The sequence below is a fragment of the Oryctolagus cuniculus genome, chromosome 16 (genome assembly GCF_051225735.1).
Source record: "Oryctolagus cuniculus isolate XC-2025 breed Fujian yellow rabbit chromosome 16, ASM5122573v1, whole genome shotgun sequence".
Taxonomy (NCBI): domain Eukaryota; kingdom Metazoa; phylum Chordata; class Mammalia; order Lagomorpha; family Leporidae; genus Oryctolagus; species Oryctolagus cuniculus.
This window is the reverse complement of record NC_142882.1, coordinates 18,875,301-18,893,209: the sequence shown is the minus strand read 5'-3', so window position 1 is coordinate 18,893,209 and position 17,909 is coordinate 18,875,301. Positions and strand designations below refer to the sequence as shown.

At 64.5% G+C, this 17,909-nt stretch overlaps 1 protein-coding gene across 22 annotated transcripts in view; it reads right to left on the bottom strand.

Annotated features, from left to right (window-relative positions):
• SMARCA4 (SWI/SNF related BAF chromatin remodeling complex subunit ATPase 4) overlaps positions 1–17,909 on the bottom strand; it is a 90,832-nt gene that overhangs the window by 58,559 nt on the left and 14,364 nt on the right. For 13 of the 22 annotated variants that reach the window (XM_089316452.1, XM_070059118.2, XM_070059120.2 and 10 more), the window contains 10 exons: positions 16,169–16,418; positions 14,579–14,711; positions 13,627–14,031; positions 13,429–13,527; positions 12,338–12,596; positions 10,869–10,995; positions 8,466–8,639; positions 7,832–8,005; positions 6,818–6,985; positions 6,691–6,741 (listed from right to left, as the gene is read on the bottom strand). In XM_089316452.1, coding sequence (XP_089172578.1) covers positions 6,691–6,741; positions 6,818–6,985; positions 7,832–8,005; positions 8,466–8,639; positions 10,869–10,995; positions 12,338–12,596; positions 13,429–13,527; positions 13,627–14,031; positions 14,579–14,711; positions 16,169–16,390 — 1,812 coding nt within the window. In that variant the 5' untranslated portion in view covers positions 16,391–16,418. Of the gene's footprint in view, positions 1–6,690; positions 6,742–6,817; positions 6,986–7,831; positions 8,006–8,465; positions 8,640–10,868; positions 10,996–12,337; positions 12,597–13,428; positions 13,528–13,626; positions 14,032–14,578; positions 14,712–16,168; positions 16,422–17,909 lie in introns of those variants that run through there. The other 9 variants (XM_070059121.2, XM_089316450.1, XM_089316446.1 and 6 more) reach the window with 2 other exon arrangements.

The following is a 17,909-nucleotide window of genomic DNA, read 5'->3' as shown; positions in this document are numbered from 1 at the left end:
TCCTGCACACGCGACCCACAGTTCACTCTGCCCCCAGCATTCCTCCTGGTGCCGTGCTTGGGGGCTTCACTGAGGGTCCTCATTCTCCCATAAGCAGCTCACAGAGACATCGCACACAAAACATGGTCTGCTGGGTGACCAGTACCGAATTCCTCGTAAGACCAACTGAGGACAGGCGTCTCCCTCTCATTTCCGGGACTGGGGAGGGCTTTTGACACAGTGGTTCTGACACAACAACGTGGGGCACAGGCAGTCCACAATGCAGAGCCTGAGGCCGAGTCCAGCTCTGCTTCAGTCCCACTTCCTGCTCACACACACCCTGGGAGGCAGCAGGCCATGGCTCAAGTGCGTGGTGCCTGCCACCCGCCAGGGGGATCCATTTTGGGTTCCCTATTATGGCTTCATTTGGCCTGGCCAGCGCCTGCTACTGCAAGCATCTGAGGCGCGAACCAGCAGATGGGAGCTGTCTCCATCTCTACCTTCCAGATATACAAAAACAAACACAGGGCGGCGCTGTGGCGTAGCAGGTAGAGCCGCCGCCTGCAGTGCCCACATCCCATATGGGTGTTGGTTCGAGACCCAGCTGCTCCACTTCTGATCCAGCTCTCTGCTATGGCCTGGGAGAGCAATGGAAGATGGCCCAGGTCCTTGGGCCCCTGCACACTCGTGGGAGGACCTGGGGAGGCTCTTGGCTCCTGGCTTTGGATCTGTGCAGCTCCAGCCGTTGTGGCCAGTTGGGGCGTGAACCAGCGGATGGAAGACCTCTCTCTCTCTGCCTCTCCTTCTCTCTCTGTGTAGCTCTAACTTTCAAGTGAATGAATAAATCTTTGAAAAAAATAAAAATAAAAACACTAAGAAAATAAAATTTACTGGCGAAGACTTCTGGTTTAAGCCTTGGTGTCTGTGTGCTCCCCGTCAGCAGGGCTGGGAGCCGCGAGGTCGCCTCCACGCAGCCGACAGCTCACTGCAGTGCTGCCCACCTGCGGGCTGCTGCCGTCCCTGGCCCATCCATGGGCCCCTCAGCTTCCTCAGTCAGGGGCTTCCAGCAGCCCAGGATTCTGGGAACGGCTACAGAGTGAGGTTCAGGCATTGCCGATTCCAGAAAGCGCCCAAGGAGATTCGAAAGTAGAGCCAAGCCCAAGACAGCAGCAGGCGAGCGACGCGGCCGGCGCACACAGCTGCACCACCTCCTCCAGAGCCCTGAACGACGCTCCGGGAGTGGCCGGCCCCAGCTCTCCCAAGTGGCTTTGGAGTAGTTCCATGCCAGCCACAACCTTCCGCAAGGATTCAACGGAACATTTCCAATAAAATTTCTTGTCACGGGCCAGCATTGCGGCAAAGCAAGTAAAGCCACGTGCCAACATCCCACACGGGTGCCGGTTTGAGCCCCGGCTGCTCCTCTTCCGATCCATTGGTGCTAAGGCGCCTGGGAAGACAGCGGAGGATGGCCGAAGTGCTTGGGCCCCTGCATCCACGTGGAAGACCAAGAAGACTCTGGCTCCTGGCTTCGACCTGGTTGGTCCAGTCCTGGTTGTTGCGGCCATATGGGGAGCGAGCCAGCAGATGGAAGACCTCTGTCTCTCCCTCTCTCTTACTCTACCTTTCAGGTACATGAAACAAATGTTTTTAAAAAATTACTTGACGCAGACGGAACGAGGATGGCCACAGCAGGGCCATGCAGTCGGTTTAATGTTGGGCAGCACAGCGGCTCCACCATGGGTGACAACTCCCTGCACCCTTCACCGCACACGGCTGGGGTACAGTGCCCAGCATTCCCCCGACAGAGACGCCCCACGCCTGGGGTGATGGAAACGCACGTTCCCTGATCGGATCACCACGCCCGCACACGTGCACCTGAGCGCCACTGGCCCTCATAGAGGGGCACTCGCAAGGTTCCCTGATGGGGCCAGCGCTGTGCTGCAGCAGCTAAAGCCGCCGCCTGTGTGCAGTGGTTCGTGAGCCGGCTGCTCCACTTCCAGCTCAGCTCCCTGCTCATGTACCCAGGGAAGCAGCGGAGAATGACAAAAGTCCTTGGGCCCCTGCAACCATGTGGGAGACCCGGATGGAGCTCCTGGCTGCAGCCTGGCCCAGCCCTGGCTGTTGTGGCCATTTGGGGAGTGACCCAGCGGCTAGAAGACACCTCTCTGTCTCTCCCTCTCTCCTTCCCTCCCTCTCACTCTGCTTCTGCCTCTCCTTCTCTGTAAATTCTTTCAAATCTTTTTTTAAAAAATTCTAGTATCCACATATAACAAGGATCTTTAAAGAGTTCACAAAAACTGCGCATTATGAAGAAACTATGCATGGAATTCGCGATTCTTCATGCCACAAAAAACTTACCTTCTCTGCATTTTCCCACGTGATTTCTGGAGCCCCCTCAGGTGTAAAATCGCTACATCAACGAAAAGGCTGCTGCAGATACAGATGTGTCCGGGTTACCTGGCCCAGCCATTCCCCCTGGGACTCTGGCCCCCCGGGAACCTGTGCATCTGCTACGGACCGAATTCTGCATCCCCAAATCTATACACTGAGGCCCTGACCTCCAACATGACGCCCTTAAGAGGGGCCCGACCACTAACAGGTTAGAGGCCCTGACCTCCAACGCGACGCCCTTAAGAGGGGCCCGACCACTAACAGGTTAGAGGCCCTGACCTCCAACGCGACGCCCCTCGGAGGGGCCCGGCCACTAACAGGTTAGAGGCCCTGACCTCCAACACGACGCCCCTCAGAGGGGCCCGACCACTAACAGGTTAGAGGCCCTGACCTCCAACACGAAGCCCCTCGCCCCTCGGAGGGGCCCGGCCAGTAACAGGTTAGAGGCCCTGACCTCCAACACGACGCCCCCCGGAGGGGCCCGGCCAGTAACAGGTTAGAGGCCCTGACCTCCAACACGAAGCCCCCCGGAGGGGCCCGGCCACTAACAGGTTAGAGGCCCTGACCTCCAACACGAAGCCCCCCGGAGGGGCCCGGCCACTAACAGGTTAGAGGCCCTGACCTCCAACACGACGCCCCTCGGAGGGGTCAGAGGAGGGCCTGAGGGTGGGCTCCTCGTGATGACAACAGTGCTCCAGTGTGGAGGACGCCCCTGTTGCCAGGAACTGACCCTGCTGCCAGCTCCCTTGGGCCCCCGGACCCCAGGCCCCAGCAGGGCAGAAGGGAAGTCTGGGACACCCTGGGACACGGCAGCAGCAGAACGTGAGGTCCTCGGATGCTTCCCACAGCAGGTGCGCCAGCGGAGGACACCAGCTCCACGGCCACGGACGGAATGGCGCGCTCACTCCACGCCTGTCAGCATGCCACGGGAAGAGAGGACGCCCGGCCTGGCGGGGGAAGCACCCGGTGGGGGCCTCACTGGGTCAGGTGGGCCCGGACGGCTCCAGCAAACCAGGAGGTGAAGCCCAGCCAGGGACCTGTGCAGGCCACGAGGGAGCCGGTTTCATGGCTGGCGACGAAGCCTTCCTTCAGGATTATCACATTCAATACGCTAGCGGCAGCCACCCTACGGCAGCGACGTTACAAAACAGAGGGCACGGGGCAGGCGCAGGGGTGCAGTGGGCTAAAGCCGCCTGCAGCGCCAAGCATCCCACAGGGGCGCCGGTTCGAATCCCAGCTGCTCTTTTTCCAATCCAGCTCCTTGCTAATGGCCTAGGAAAGCAGCTGAAGATGGCCCAAGTACTTGGGAGACCTGGATGAAGCTCCTGGCTTCAGATCGGCCCAACTCCAGCTGTTGTGGCCATTTGGGGATTGAGCCAGCAGATAGATGGAAGACTTTCTCTCTGCCTCGGTAACTCTACAACTCAAATAAATAATCTTACAAAAAAAAAAAAAAAAAAAAAAAGCAGGCCAAGGAGCTCAGGGGGACAGACCCTGCTGCCACCTCGCCTGGCCAGCACACGCGCGGGAGACACCTCCTCCTTCCACATCTCACACCTTCCCTCCCACAGGGGCGGGCAGGAACGATGCGGAAGACAGGCCGGCGGCACAGAGCCCCTCTCGGGTGGCCCACACTGCACAGTTCTGAGTTTTGGAACCAGGCTTGTGTCTCAATCTAAATCCGTGATGAGTGAATACATAAAACCCATCAGCATGGGGGTGGGGGTGGGGGGCCCAGGCTGCACCGAGCGGAGCACGGAGGCAGGTAGGAAGGGAGACCCCTTCCGGAGCCTCCTGAGCTCAGAACCAGGAGCACCCAGCCTCGGCGGGAGGAGCTATCAACCAACAGTGGCTGAGCTGTGCGGCCCCAAAGGCACTTCCTGTGTCCAGGACTAAGCGCACAAGCAAACCAATCCTGGACCCCGGCTGATGGTGCAGGCTCCTGATGTGAGAGACATGCAGAGGGAGACGAGAAATGACCCTGAGGAGACGGACTCTACTGTGAGAGCCGTGCGACCTCCAGATCTCTAACGCGGCCGCCACCACGCTGCCGGGTTCTACGTTCACAGACAAGCAACCGTACATCAGTCGATCTGAGAAACAGCCGCGTCCGCCCGCACACGCACGACCTGCATTCTGGCCAGCGGTCCCTCGACTGTGCAGCACGGCCAGTATTCCACGTAGCATTCACGCATTAGGCGTCATGAGCGACAGCTACGCAGACGGCCCCACATACTGGAGGATGTAGGTGGGTTCTCTGTGAATACCGCACAGGGTACCTGGGTGAGGGTGGGGCCGGCGCAGGCACAGGTCCTGGGGGACAGCGGCACACGTCACTGGCAACGCGGGCGCAAGGTGCCATAACCTACTTCCTAGACCCACTGGCTTGGAGCGCCTGGAAGCAGCGATGTCCCCCAGCCGTGGTCACACCCAGCCACATCTTGGTTTCTAAATGTTCTTCTCCAATAAAAGAAACCAGGACTCCCCGAGGCAATGGCGGCCCAGGGCTTGGGCAAGGAAAGCAGTGAGGAGCTGGAGAGGGAGGCAGTGCTCAAGGGCGGCCGAGGAGCTGGCACCCCCACCCTGGGCAGGGGCCAGAGGAGAAGTAGCATTCAATGCAAAAAGGAAGGGAGAGAGAGGGAAAGGGAGAGAGAGGGAGGGAGGGAATAGGGCTGACCTCACGGCAGCACAGCAGGTAAAGCCACCGCCGGGGAAGCTGGCACCCTGAGTGGGCACCGGCTCAAGTCCTGGCTGCTCCACTTCCGATCCAGCTCTCTGCTGAGGCATTTAGGAAAGCAGTGAAAGACGCCCCAAGTGCTTGGGGCCCTGCACCCACAGCGGGGACCCAGATGGAGCTCCAGGCTCCTGGCTTTGGCCTGGCCCAGCCCCAGCTGTTGCTGTCATCTGGGGAGTGAACCAGCAGATGGAAGATACCTCTCTCCCTCCTTCTCTGTAACTCTTTCAAAATAAATAAATCCTAAAATAAATAAATAAAATAAAGGAAGCAAGAACCCATTAGCTGGGTGTGCGCTCGGCCCAGCAGTTGAGGTGGAAGTGCAGATGCCGCACACCACGCTGGCCTGAGTGCGAGTTCCAGCTCCAGCTCCCGACTCCCAGCTTGGCGCTAATGTCGGTCTTGGGAGACAGACTGATGGCTCGCGGCTGGGCTCCTACCACCCACGCGGGAGACCTGCACTGAGTTCCAGGGTCCTGGCTTTGGCCACTCCCCTGCCCTCAGCCATCACAGGCACTGGGGGAGTGAACCGACGGACGGGAGTCCTCTGTGCCTCTGCTTCTCACAGAAATACACTCAGAGGGGCCAGCACGTGGCACAGTATCCCATATGAACTCCAGTTCGAGTCCCAGCTGCTCCACTTCCAGTCCACCTCCCTGCTAATGCGCCTGGAGAGCAGAAGACGGCCCCAGTTCCTGGGCCCCGCACCCACGAGGGAGACCAGGAAGGAGATCCTGGCTCCTGGCTCTTTGGTCTGGCCCAGCCCTGGCTGTTGTGACCATTTTGGGGAGTGAACCAATGGGTGGAAGACTTCTCTCTCTCTGCATCTGTCTCTCTAACTGCCTTTCAAATAAATAAATACATCTTGAAAAAAAAAAAAAAAAAAGGATTAGCAGCCTATGACCCCCGACCAATCGGGGAGAAGAGACAGCAAGAGGGAAGTGCAGAAGGCTGACGGGAGTGAGGGCCACCACTGCGCTCAGGACGGAGGCTGAGTGGGCAGGCGCATGAGGAGCCACCACGCGCGGGCCTCCAGCCCGGCCTGCAGGGCTCCTGACCACTGCAACAGGAAACGCCTTCGGCAGGCACTGAGGGCCAAGGACGCCATCAGCAGTGACCTCACGACCTGCATCATGCACCCCCCACGTGAAGGACACGGGGTCACTCTGAGGTCTCCTGCCCAAAAACGTGTGCACGAGGGAATGGTCAGACGCCTGCACATCCAAACGCCAAGGTCAACACGGACAAGAAAAAGCGAGGGGCCACTGGACCCACGCGGCCTGAGGGCCCCAGCAGCTGCAAGCCGGCTCTCTGCTGCAGTGGGGGAGTTGGGGGACACCTGGCAAAGCCTCAGCATGAGGTCTGCGCGTCACGGAACTGCATGGGCTCCACTCTGGGACACGGGTGCAGGTGACCGTGGGAACCTGGGCAAGGCCACACAGCAAGCCTCCAGGCTGCTCCCGACCTCCCGCCCAGGCCTGCGACCAAGCGCCGGCACCGCGAGGCAGCATGCGCACAGCAGCAGGTCTGCAGGGTGGCACAGACCTGATCGAGCAGCCGGGGGCCCACGGGACACCCCTCCTCACCTCGCCATCCGGACCAATGGCCGCCGTCTGCCCCTCTGCGTTCTCTGCCTTCTGCAAGTAGAAGCAGACAGTCAGGCCCTGTCCTGGCCTGCAGCGGGGGGCACCGCCCGCCCGGGTCCTGGCGTACCTTCTTCTTCTTCTTCTTCTTCTTCTCTTTGGCCACCTGGGCGGCCTTGTGCTGGCGCACCAGCTCTGTGAGGTTGGCCACGTACTCGTCCGTCTGCTGCAGGAGGTAGGCCAGGCGCTTGTCCTTTTTCTGGTCGATGAGCTTGCGGTACCCCTCCTCGTCCTCGGCCTGCGAGAGCGAGGCGGTGAGCAGTGGGCACGCGGCCCCCCCACCCCGGCAGGCACACCCAGAGCCAGAGCCCCTCCCGGGCTGTCCCGAGCCAGGGCCGGGCCGGGTGCACCGCTAGACTCGCCTCACGATCACCTCAATGCCAGCACCTGAGGGCCCTGCAAGGAGCCACCGCAAAGGCCCCAAGTCCCGCCTTCTCCGTCCATGAGACACACCCCCAAATCCAGCCCTTCCTCCAGCTGGTCCACACGACAGCACTGCCACACCTCGGCAGGGGCGCCCTCGGGCCCAGAGCCCTCCTGGCAGGCCGTGGGGATCCACCTGCCCCACACGAGGTGCTCGGACCTCCCATCTCGGGGGCCTGGGACCCGAGGCACTTGCTGGACGCCACATGCAGCATGCTGCCACCCTCCTGTCCCCAGACCGTGCACCCTGGGTCACGCCTGCCCTGCAGGCCTCTGGTGGTGAGGCCTCCTGTCCACCCCACGCCCTTGCCTGAGTCCTGCCCTTCCCTGCACTCATCTTCACATAAAACCCCCTCCTGTGTTTCACCTGGGCTATCTGAAGCCCAGGAGGGCAGGGGCCGAGTTCCGTCTCCTGCAGCGCCCTCTTCCCCCACGGCCCAACAGACTACTGGGGGGTCTCCACTGCTCCCCCTGTGCCCCCTGACCCAATGTGCAGGGCAGCCGACGGGCCTGGGTCCCGTGGCCCCTTCGTGGTCAGGTCTGAGGCAGGGGTCTCTGCCCCCAACCCACGCCTGTTTTCCCCTTTGCCCACCTCTCACCCAGCCCCTACTGGACCGGGCGCGAGCCAGCTGAGCGGGCCGCGCTGGGGGCCGGGACGCACCATGAGCCTGCGCATGCGCTCCTTCTCGATCCGCTCGTTCTCCTTCTTCTGCTCCCGCTCCGTGTTGGCGTGGTACGTGGCCACCGCCTTGGTGAGCTTCTGGATCTTGCCCGTGACGGATCTGTGGTACTCCTTGAAGTCCTTGGCGTGCTGCAGGATGCTGTTGAGGTACTCCTGTGGGTGACGCCAAGGGGGCGCTGACCGCTCGGGGGACGCCACTGGCAAGGGCGCTCCCCCGAGGAGGACCACGCGCTCATCGAGACGTAAGCGCAGCGAGACTGTGCCGCTGCCTGCTAGGAGGCCCGGCCCCGTGTCCTGACAAAACCCAGTGCATATTGTAAGAATATGTCCAAGATCAGTCCAGAAAACCTGGAGGGCCAAGAACGCCTGTTCTAGCGGGATTTTTTTTTTTAAATTCTGAGAGCTGTAAAATATGCTATGTGTGCCCAAACAGGGGAACGGGGGACAGGCTGAGATGGAATACAAGGTTGACATCTGCCGTGTTTCAGCAGTACCTAAACACACACCAACGTGCGGTAATTTTTACCAACACAAAGCTAACTCGGCAGACAGGGGCGACCGTCACAGCCGAGACGAGGCCGCGCGCGGCGCGGGGGCGCCGGCCGGGACGCACCTGGTGCTTCTGGCGCCGCTTGCGCTCCTGCTCGATCTTCTGCTGCTTCTCCAGCTTCTCGGTGATGCGCGCCTCGCGCAGGGACTGGCGCTTGCTGCGCTTGTAGGCCTTGGCGTTCAGCGCCGTCTCCAGCGCTGTGTCCCTCCGCATGCACACCACCACCTCCTGGCGCAGCTTCGGGAGGAACAGGAGACGCTGGCACCGTGCACGCCACACCACGCCACGCCACGCCACGCCGGTGCTGCCGCCTCCGAGACCAACAGCCCCACCCCGCCGGCTCACTCCCAGAACGACGGCACCTGAGACCGGACTGTGAGTCCGTCACTGATGCCCCTCGGGGCCCGCATCAGCAGGACGTGGGAGAAGGAACCCCAGCACCCGACGTGGGAGGTGCTGGGCTCAACGCCCATTCCGGGTCATCTCTAAAAAGATGCTCAGGCACCGATCTGTATGCAGAGAGCGGATGGCAGGAGCCACCGGCAGGCGGCACGGAGCAATGACCATCTGGAGCCCAGCAGAGGGCCCTGGCGTGCCTCAAGCCTGCAGTGGGCCTCCCACAACACACAGAGGTCCTTACGGACCCCCAGAAGACAGCACCCCTTGGAGAGGGGCCGCTCGAGTCTCATCCCCCACCGGGCAACCGTGCCAGAGGGAAGCCCCCGCTTAGGGAAAGCCTCAAGGGCAACCCCTCCCACCACCCACTGGGCCGCAGGGCAGGCACAGGGGACCAACAGCGCCCGTGCGTGAGTGTGAGTGTGCGCACACGTGCGAATGGCCAGGGAGCAGCGCCCCAGCGCCCAGGGAGCAGCCCCAGCCCCCAGGGAGCAGCACCCAGCACTCAGGGAGCAGCCCCAGCACTCAGGGAGCAGCCCCAGCCCTCAGGGAGCAGCCCCCAGCCCCCAGGGAGCAGCCCCAGCACTCAGGGAGCAGCCCCAGCCCTCAGGGAGCAGCCCCAGCCCCCAGGGAGCAGCCCCAGCACTCAGGGAGCAGCCCCAGCCCCCAGGGAGCAGCGCCCCAGCACTCAGGGAGCAGCCCCCAGCACTCAGGGAGCAGCCCCAGCCCCCAGGGAGCAGCCCCAGCACTCAGGGAGCAGCCCCAGCACTCAGGGAGCAGCCCCAGACCCCAGGGAGCAGCCCCCAGCCCCCAGGGAGCAGCGCCCCAGCACTCAGGGAGCAGCCCCAGCCCCCAGGGAGCAGCCCCAGCCCTCAGGGAGCAGCCCCAGCCCCCAGGGAGCAGCCCCGGCCCCCAGGGAGCAGCCCCAGCCCCCAGGGAGCAGCCCCCAGCCCCCAGGGAGCAGCGCCCCAGCACTCAGGGAGCAGCCCCAGCCCCCAGGGAGCAGCCCCAGCACTCAGGGAGCAGCCCCAGCACTCAGGGAGCAGCCCCAGCCCTCAGGGAGCAGCCCCCAGCCCCCAGGGAGCAGCGCCCCAGCACTCAGGGAGCAGCCCCAGCCCCCAGGGAGCAGCCCCCAGCCCCCAGGGAGCAGCCCCGGCCCCCAGGGAGCAGCCCCGGCCCCCAGGGAGCAGCACCCAGCACTCAGGGAGCAGCACCCCAGCACTCAGGGAGCAGCCCCAGCACTCAGGGAGCAGCCCCAGCACTCAGGGAGCAGCACCCAGCACTCAGGGAGCATCCCCCAGCCCCCAGGGAGCAGCACCCAGCACTCAGGGAGCAGCACCCAGCACTCAGGGAGCAGCACCCCAGCCCTCAGGGAGCAGCCCCAGCCCCCAGGGAGCAGCCCCAGCACTCAGGGAGCAGCCCCAGCGCTCAGGGAGCAGCACCCCAGCGCCCAGGGAGCAGCCCCAGCCCCCAGGGAGCAGCCCCAGCCCCCAGGGAGCAGCCCCAGCGCTCAGGGAGCAGCCCCCCAGCACTCAGGGAGCAGCCCCGGCCCCCAGGGAGCAGCCCCAGCACTCAGGGAGCAGCCCCAGCGCTCAGGGAGCAGCACCCCAGCCCTCAGGGAGCAGCCCCCAGCCCCCAGGGAGCAGCCCCAGCCCCCAGGGAGCAGCCCCAGCGCTCAGGGAGCAGCCCCAGCCCCCAGGGAGCAGCCCCAGCCCCCAGGGAGCAGCCCCAGCGCTCAGGGAGCAGCACCCCAGCCCTCAGGGAGCAGCCCCCAGCCCCCAGGGAGCAGCCCCAGTGCTCAGGGAGCAGCCCCAGCCCCCAGGGAGCAGCCCCAGCCCCCAGGGAGCAGCACCCCAGCCCTCAGGGAGCAGCCCCAGCCCCCAGGGAGCAGCCCCAGCCCCCAGGGAGCAGCCCCAGTGCTCAGGGAGCAGCCCCAGCCCCCAGGGAGCAGCCCCCAGCACTCAGGGAGCAGCCCCAGCACTCAGGGAGCAGCCCCAGCCCCCAGGGAGCAGCCCCAGCACTCAGGGAGCAGCCCCAGCCCCCAGGGAGCAGCCCCAGCACTCAGCCCACCTGTCTCTGGAAGTTCAGCAGCCTGAGGGCCTTGAGCTCAATGGTCGCTTTGGTTCGCAGATCCCCGGCCAAGGACCCGGGGAGGTTTTCAAGTTCCTGGATTCGGTGTGCGATGCGAGCCTGCAGCCTGGGGCGGGGAGAGGCAGTGAGAAGGCGGCCCCTCTGCAGGGCCCTGCCTAGGAAGCCCTGGGCAGCCTCCCAAGGACGCATCCTAGGCCGCAGCCCTGAGCCCTGGAGTCTCAGCAGTGGGAGCCAACCTCCGGTCAGGAGGCCCGAGGCCCCGCCCCCGCAGGCCGGGAGGAGTGGCCGTGGGCCTCAGGGGCCCCATCTGTTCACCCCAGGCCCTGGGTGCCACCGTCCCGGGCTCACTGGAGGTCAACAGGGGGGTCCTCTTCCTCTGTCTCACCCTTGACTGAGCACCTACTGTGCACCAGCTACTGTTTCAGATGCGAAGCCTCATAGGACACTGGGCCCTAGAGGGGGCTGAAAATCCAAGCAGCCACCAAGCTGCAGGGCTGTGGGGAGAGGTCTCCAGGAGGTGAGCTCAGGTGTGGCCCAAGTGGCCACAAGGAGGGCCAGGGCTGCACTGGGCCAGGACCCTGGGGCAGGAAGGAGTCTGACAAGTTAATCAAATGCAAAGAGCAAGAGCGGGCTGGGCGAGGTCAGTGTTGGGCGAGGGCTAAAGAGAAAAAGCATTCCCAGAGCAGACAGGGCAGTCAGGCCTGTGGCTGCTGGCAGGGCTGCAGGGGCAGGTGGGGCGGTGGGGAGGTGGGCAGGTGAGCAGTGCTCCAGGGGCTGCCAGGTCTGGTGGGGGCAGGTGCAGGGGACGGGTCAGGCCCCGAAGGCGCGGGCAGACTCAACAAGCAGGGCTGGAGGTAAACAGTGAAGGAGGCCCAGGCCTACCCTGGGGAGCTCATGCTTCTACACCAGGGAGGAAGTGCACCATAAACACCCGGAACGAGACGGGGAGGTGGGGGACCCTCGGGGAGGGATCCAGGCCCCCGCGGTGCAGAGTGGGTATTTCCGACCTGCGTGTGCCAGTGCCGAGGGGGCTTGCTGTGGAAAGTTGAGAGGGGCCAGCGCACAGCTTGCCAGGCTACTGCTCGGAGGGCAGGTAACAGCACGGCTCCGCCCCTCCTACAGCAGGGCCCCCAGCACTCCAGGACTATCGGGGACTGACACTGACACGCATGTGCATGACACGCGACCTATGCAAGTGCCTATCATGACACTGACCTAACAGGAAGAGGAAGCCACCCTGTCCAGTCGGCCAGGGGCCCGGCCCCACAGATGGCGGCAGAGCCCGAGCCGGAACACTGCACATCCAGGACAAAGGACGGAGAGGGAGCGAGGCCGCAGGCCAGGGACGGTGGGCACAGCCCCCGCTGCACAGCCCGCACCTGCCCGCGGCAGACACAGCACACCCGGGGGACGCGGCGCCATGCCCATGGCCTTCAGCCGCACCTCACCTGTACTCCCGCTCCTGCAGGATCTCCACGGGGTCCAGGCCCCTGGGCTTCTGGATGGGGGTGATGCGGCTCTGCTTCTGGTGCAGCGGCACCATGGGGGCCGGCTGCGCCGGCTGCCCCGGCGACTGCGTCTGGGGCGGCATCACGGGCGAGGCGGCGGGCGGGACGGCGGGGGGCGCGGGTGAGGGGCGGCCCGTGGGCTGCGGGGGGATCAGCTTCTGAGGGGTGCTCGTGGGGGCAGCAGCATTCGCCATGGGTCCTGGGGAAGGCAGGTGTGGGCTCAGCGTCCGGTGCGGGGGAAACGCCAAGTCCACAGGGCACCGCACCGCCCGGGGGACAGAGACTCCTGCCTGTGCGCACACACGGGATGTCAGCTCCAGAGACACAGCAGCCCAGCTCTGACTGAGACAGCAGCCGGAGCAGCCCGGGCACGGCCGCCCCGTGCAGTGCGGGCAGGGGGCTGTGCTGCCCGTCCCTGTGGTTGCCTCGCCCTGGCCTCCTCTGCTTTCAGCTTCATGACAGGAGTGGGTGCGTGGGAAGAGGCTGTCCTAAGGGCTGTGGCACTACCCACAGCTCCCCAGATGCCCTGGGAGCAGGCCCCCCGCAGACCCACGCTGAGGCCCCGCACCCCAGTCCCAGGTGAGCCCCAGGTGAGCTCCAGCCGCGCGGCAGGCTCTCCATGCCCATTGATGAGCCTCAGGCTCCGAGACGGCAGGGACAAGTCCACACAGCCCCACCCCCAGTCTCAACCCTGAAATACGGCCCAGGTGCACCACACGGGGCTGGAGGGGGTAATCAGCAGAGGCCACAGTCACCCTGTCTGCCTCCCACAGGCAGGGCTTCGGGGGGGGGGGCTCCCCCACCGCGCACTCACTCTGCTCTTCTTACTGGTTTAAGACCCCAGGATATTCTGGAATCGTGGAGTGGACCCAAACCGCAGCCTCCGGGACTGACCAGGGACGGGTGAGCCAGAGGAGAGCAGAGGGCACGGGTCCCATTTGGGTTGACTATCCTGGGCCCTCCCCCCTCACCAGGCTCATGACAGGGAGGCAGAGCACAGACAGGGCGCAGAGAGAGAGAAGCAGACTCACCTTCAGGCCAGGGCTTGGGGGGCCCTCCGGGGGGCTGCCCTGGCATCCCAGGAGGCACGCCTGAGGGGCCTGGGGGGGGCATGTTGGGCCCTCCCATACCTAACACAGAAAGAAACAAGCAAGAGTTAGACTACACCCACGGATGGCGCCCAGGGCCACCTCCCCACCCCCGAGCCTGGAGGGGCAGGCCTTCCTTACCGTGGGGCCTGCTGTAATTTGGAGGTGCTGGTCCCGGGCCGGGGCCGGGGCCGGGGCCAGGGCCGGGCCCGGGGCCTGTGGCGGACACAGAGGGTGGAGGTAGTGTCGGCATCTGCTGCTGCATCCCGGGCATCGGCCGCTTCCCCTGCACAGCCATCTGCAGGTGGTCGGGGAGCGGCTGCCCCCTGGCCAGCATCTTGTAGGCCATGATCTGGGCCCGCAGTTGGTGCAGCTGGTTCTGGTTGAACGGAGTTGGGCCCCGGTTCTGCTGCCCCAAAGCCTGGGGGTCAGCACCATCCAGCGGGGCTCCTCCTGGTCCAGAGGACAGCTGGGGGCCTGAGGACGGGCCACTGGCTGGAACCGGGCTGGAGGCGTGCTCGGAGCCACCCAGAGGTGAGGGATAACCTGTGGGGAAAGGCCAGACCACGGTCACCTGGCGGCCCGCGTGCACAGTTGCATGGCTCGTACCCGGAGAAGGAAGTGGACCCAGGACCTCCTTCTCGTGAGACACGCAAGAGGCAGCCAGGGAGCACACGACCCCGTCACGGCCTCAGCCGGGCAGCCTGCAGGGCCGGCGTGGCTGGCTCAGGTTTCCATGGGCGTGAGGACAGTGCTGGGCCCGCAGCCGGGTGGGGCGCAGGTCTTCAGGTGGGCCAGACGCACAACCCTCACCTCGCCACGGTGGGCTCGGCACCCCTCACCTCTGCGGCCCACCTGCCCCATCGCTTCTCAGAGGGTCGGGAGCCTGCCTCTCCCCCCAGCCCCACCCTGCGGGTCGGCCCCCCAGAGCCCGTCCTCCTAGGGCTGCTCCAGGGTAGGAGGGCCAAGGTGAGCTGCAGGAGGGATCCTTGGAGGGACCCCTCTGGCCTTTCCCGAGTCCAGTGAGAAGCACCCCGATGAGGAAAACCAACTTGGGGCTCCAACCCAAGGCACGAAAGACACCCAGAGGTACCTTGGGAGTGCTGGTCCATGGGGCTGGGCGGGGGCCCCATCCCTGCGTGGCCGCCCGACCGCATCCCCATTCCTTTCATCTGGTTGTAGCGCGGGTCGTCCGACATGCCCTTCTCATGCATGGACTCCATCGGCTGCGAGAGGTGGCAACGAGACAGGATCAGCACGGAGGACAGGAAGAGGTGGCAAAGCTCCGCCCAGGCCAGTTCAACGTCACCCAAACGCCCACCCACCGCCGGCAGTCAGCGTGAGCAGCGGCGTCACTCCAGGCTCATCTGAAACCTATTTAAGCATCGAGGCAGATGGGCAGAATGGACGCCAGTGGTGAGGCGGCCCCCTGGGAGACAGGCCTGAAGCATCCGGGCCAGGGAGACGAGTCGGCAGACGGGCAGAATGGCACGGACCACGGACCCACGGTCAGTGGCAACAGGCCCCGGCCAGGGGGCAGCATCAGCCAGCAGAGCGGGCTCCCCGATCAACGTCCCGAGGAGGCTGCTCGCGCCTGGGGACCCAGGCCCTCCCACCCAGGACGACGACACTGCACTGGGGATCCTGACCTCCGTGGGACAGGGACGCACGCGCTGCCTCCAGTGCACAGTGGCAAGTACTGCCCCAGGGGAAGCCCTGGCCACAGGGACTGTGATGGAGACCCTTCTGCAGCTCCTGCTAGGCCCAGTTAACACAAGTGCCAGCAAGCGATCAAAGTCAAACCAGCTCAGTGTGTGCCCAGGACATGGGGGCAGGGAGGAGGCCGGGGCGGGGGGCAGCTTCACGCAGGGCACGAGGTGGATCTGACCACGAGGCAAGGGCCTGCTCTGCCCACTCCCCAGAAGCCACAAGTACTGCCGGCCGGCTTTCCATCCAACAGGCTGGCACCCTGCACAGGAGGGGAGCGTTCTCGGGGGTGGGTGCTGGGCACACGGCAGGCTCTGACAGGCTCCGGCTGGAGGGGCATGGAGTGAGTGCGTGCCTGTCTGTCCCCCCCAGCAGGGAGAAGCAAGATGGGCAGAGGGAAGGTGGGGTCTGTGCTGGAGGAGGCGTGGCCTGCAAATCGGGAAGCAGCAGGTGCAGGCTGTCACCAGCAGCGTCCAGGAGTGAGGGCGCTGCTAGGGTACTGCGCCACAGTGGACCCGGGTCCGGGGACGGGGAGGGCAGGAAGGGGAACCCCTAGATGTGTGGAGCTCTGTGAGCAGCACACACCTGGGCACAGGGAGACGGGGAGGGAGGGAGGGAGAGAGGGGCTCACTAAGACCCTGCTTGTTCACTGTGAACTGGGCAGGGAGGAGCTGGCAGGGTGTCTCTGGTCATCCAGGGGCCCCACTGGGAAGAGGATCTTTCACCTCACGGGCCACAGCACCCACTCCTGCAGTCTCAGGCGAGGTCAGGGGGTGGCGCTGGGTGTACAAAGCTGCCCGCGCCCCTGCTGCAGGAGCTGGCATGACGCCCTCAGCCTTCTTTCAGGGAGTTGGACATTTTCCCCATTCATGAAGGAAAACCTCAGAGTGGTGTACCCCAGCGTCCCACACAGCACGAGGGGTACGGGTGGGTGAGGCTGGGTGCAGAGACGGCCTGCCGCCCCGGGGGTCCCTACCTTGTGCATCTGGTGCATGTTGTCCTGAGGGTACCCTCCAGGCCCCTGAGTCCCGATGGGGTGTCCAGCCGAAGGCGGCCCTGGGCTGGGCCCCATCATGCTGTGTGCGGAGCCTGGCGAGGGCCCTGGGCTAGGGCCCAGCATGGCTCCAGGCGAGGGCCCTGGGCCTGGGGAAGGGCCTGGCCTCGGAGTCCCACCCAGGGGTGGGTCTGGAGTGGACATCTTCCCGGAAGCTGCAGACGGCGACCTCCTGCTGGAAAGAAGCACCCGTGAGGCCTGGGGTGTGGGGGTGGCAGGGGCAGGCCACACCGGGGCCATGAGAATCCCAAGCACATCCCTCCCCTGAGACTCGCCGCAGAGCAAGCGCCGTGGGGGCCAGGAGACGGAATTAAAGCTCCGGTTCCCTTTGCTGCGCTGGACTGAGAATCTTCACAACTCCGTTGTCAGGAACTTTCTGAAGACGCCTCACACGCACGGCCATCATCTTTTGCATGAAAATACAAGTGTGTTTGCACCCTGCATCTTCCACGAACATCGTGAAGGACCTGCACACCTCTCGGCACACAAATCAGCGGGACGCAGACAAGGCTCGGGCCCGCCCACTGCTCTGGCCCTGTCTGCCCCCGCGGCCCAGGGAGCGTCCGGGAGGGCAGCGGGCTCAGCTGCCCTGCCCACCACCCTAGGACTCCCCAGCTCCCCTATTGAACAGAGAGGAGAGCAAGACCCGGGCTCAAGCAGGCCTGACTGTGACCTCGCAATCCCAGCGAAGCACGCTCCTGGCACGTGACGGTGGCTTCCACTGAGGGCGAGGCCAAGCCCCTCGCAAAACAAACACAGGTCTGAAGCCTGAAAGCCAGCCCGCTGACAGGAACACACCACACACAGCGGCACCGCGCAGTCGCCCGCACTGCAAGAGGGATGTTCACACGCTGCTGACAACCGAAACCCAGCAGCGCCGGCGGAACACGCCGGCTCCGGCGTTCGCAGACATCCCCCGGGGCGAGGGGTCGCTGCTCGGGCAGCTCAGTCTGCCGCAGCTGCACGGCTGTGGCCCCGAATCCCTACTGGGACGCTGTCAGGAAGTGGGGCCTTGGGGAGGGCTCCGGCAGAGCTCAGGGACAAGGCCCGACCATGCAGACAGCGGCCCTGGAGAGGCAGCCCTGCCCCCACGCGGAGCGCGCACTCGCCAGGCCTTGACCCTGCGCTGCGCGGCCTCCAGAAGCGAGACGCGGGTTTCTGTGGTTTACACACCTCCGGGTCCTGGTACATCGTGAACAGCGGCCCTGGTGGACCAACGCGCAGCCTTGCACACACCTCTGGTTAGCTACCTCCCTCCTGCGGGGAGTGGGGGCACCCACTCCCATCGTGGGTGTCTGGGAACACAAAGAACAGAAACTCCAACCTACCAGGGCCCACTCTCGACAGCGTGCAAGATCTTGCTGCGCCTGCAGGGGGCAGCAAGAAGCCACCAAGGTCCCCTCGAGGAGCAGGGCCAGGACTCCACACCCTGGCTACACAGCATCCAGGTGTCGCCACCAGGACCCATCTCCCTTTTAGGCTGTTCCACCACACTCACTGGGATTTCTCGGTCTGTCCTGGGCAAAGCTGCCCTCAGCTGATCTTCCCTTTGACCATTTTACTGTCTAACAGTCTTCAGAGCGCAAATTCCAACCTCGTCTGGAGGCATCCTGAGCTTTTAACAGCCCATCTCTATAACCAGGCGTGTCACAAACCTGGTTCT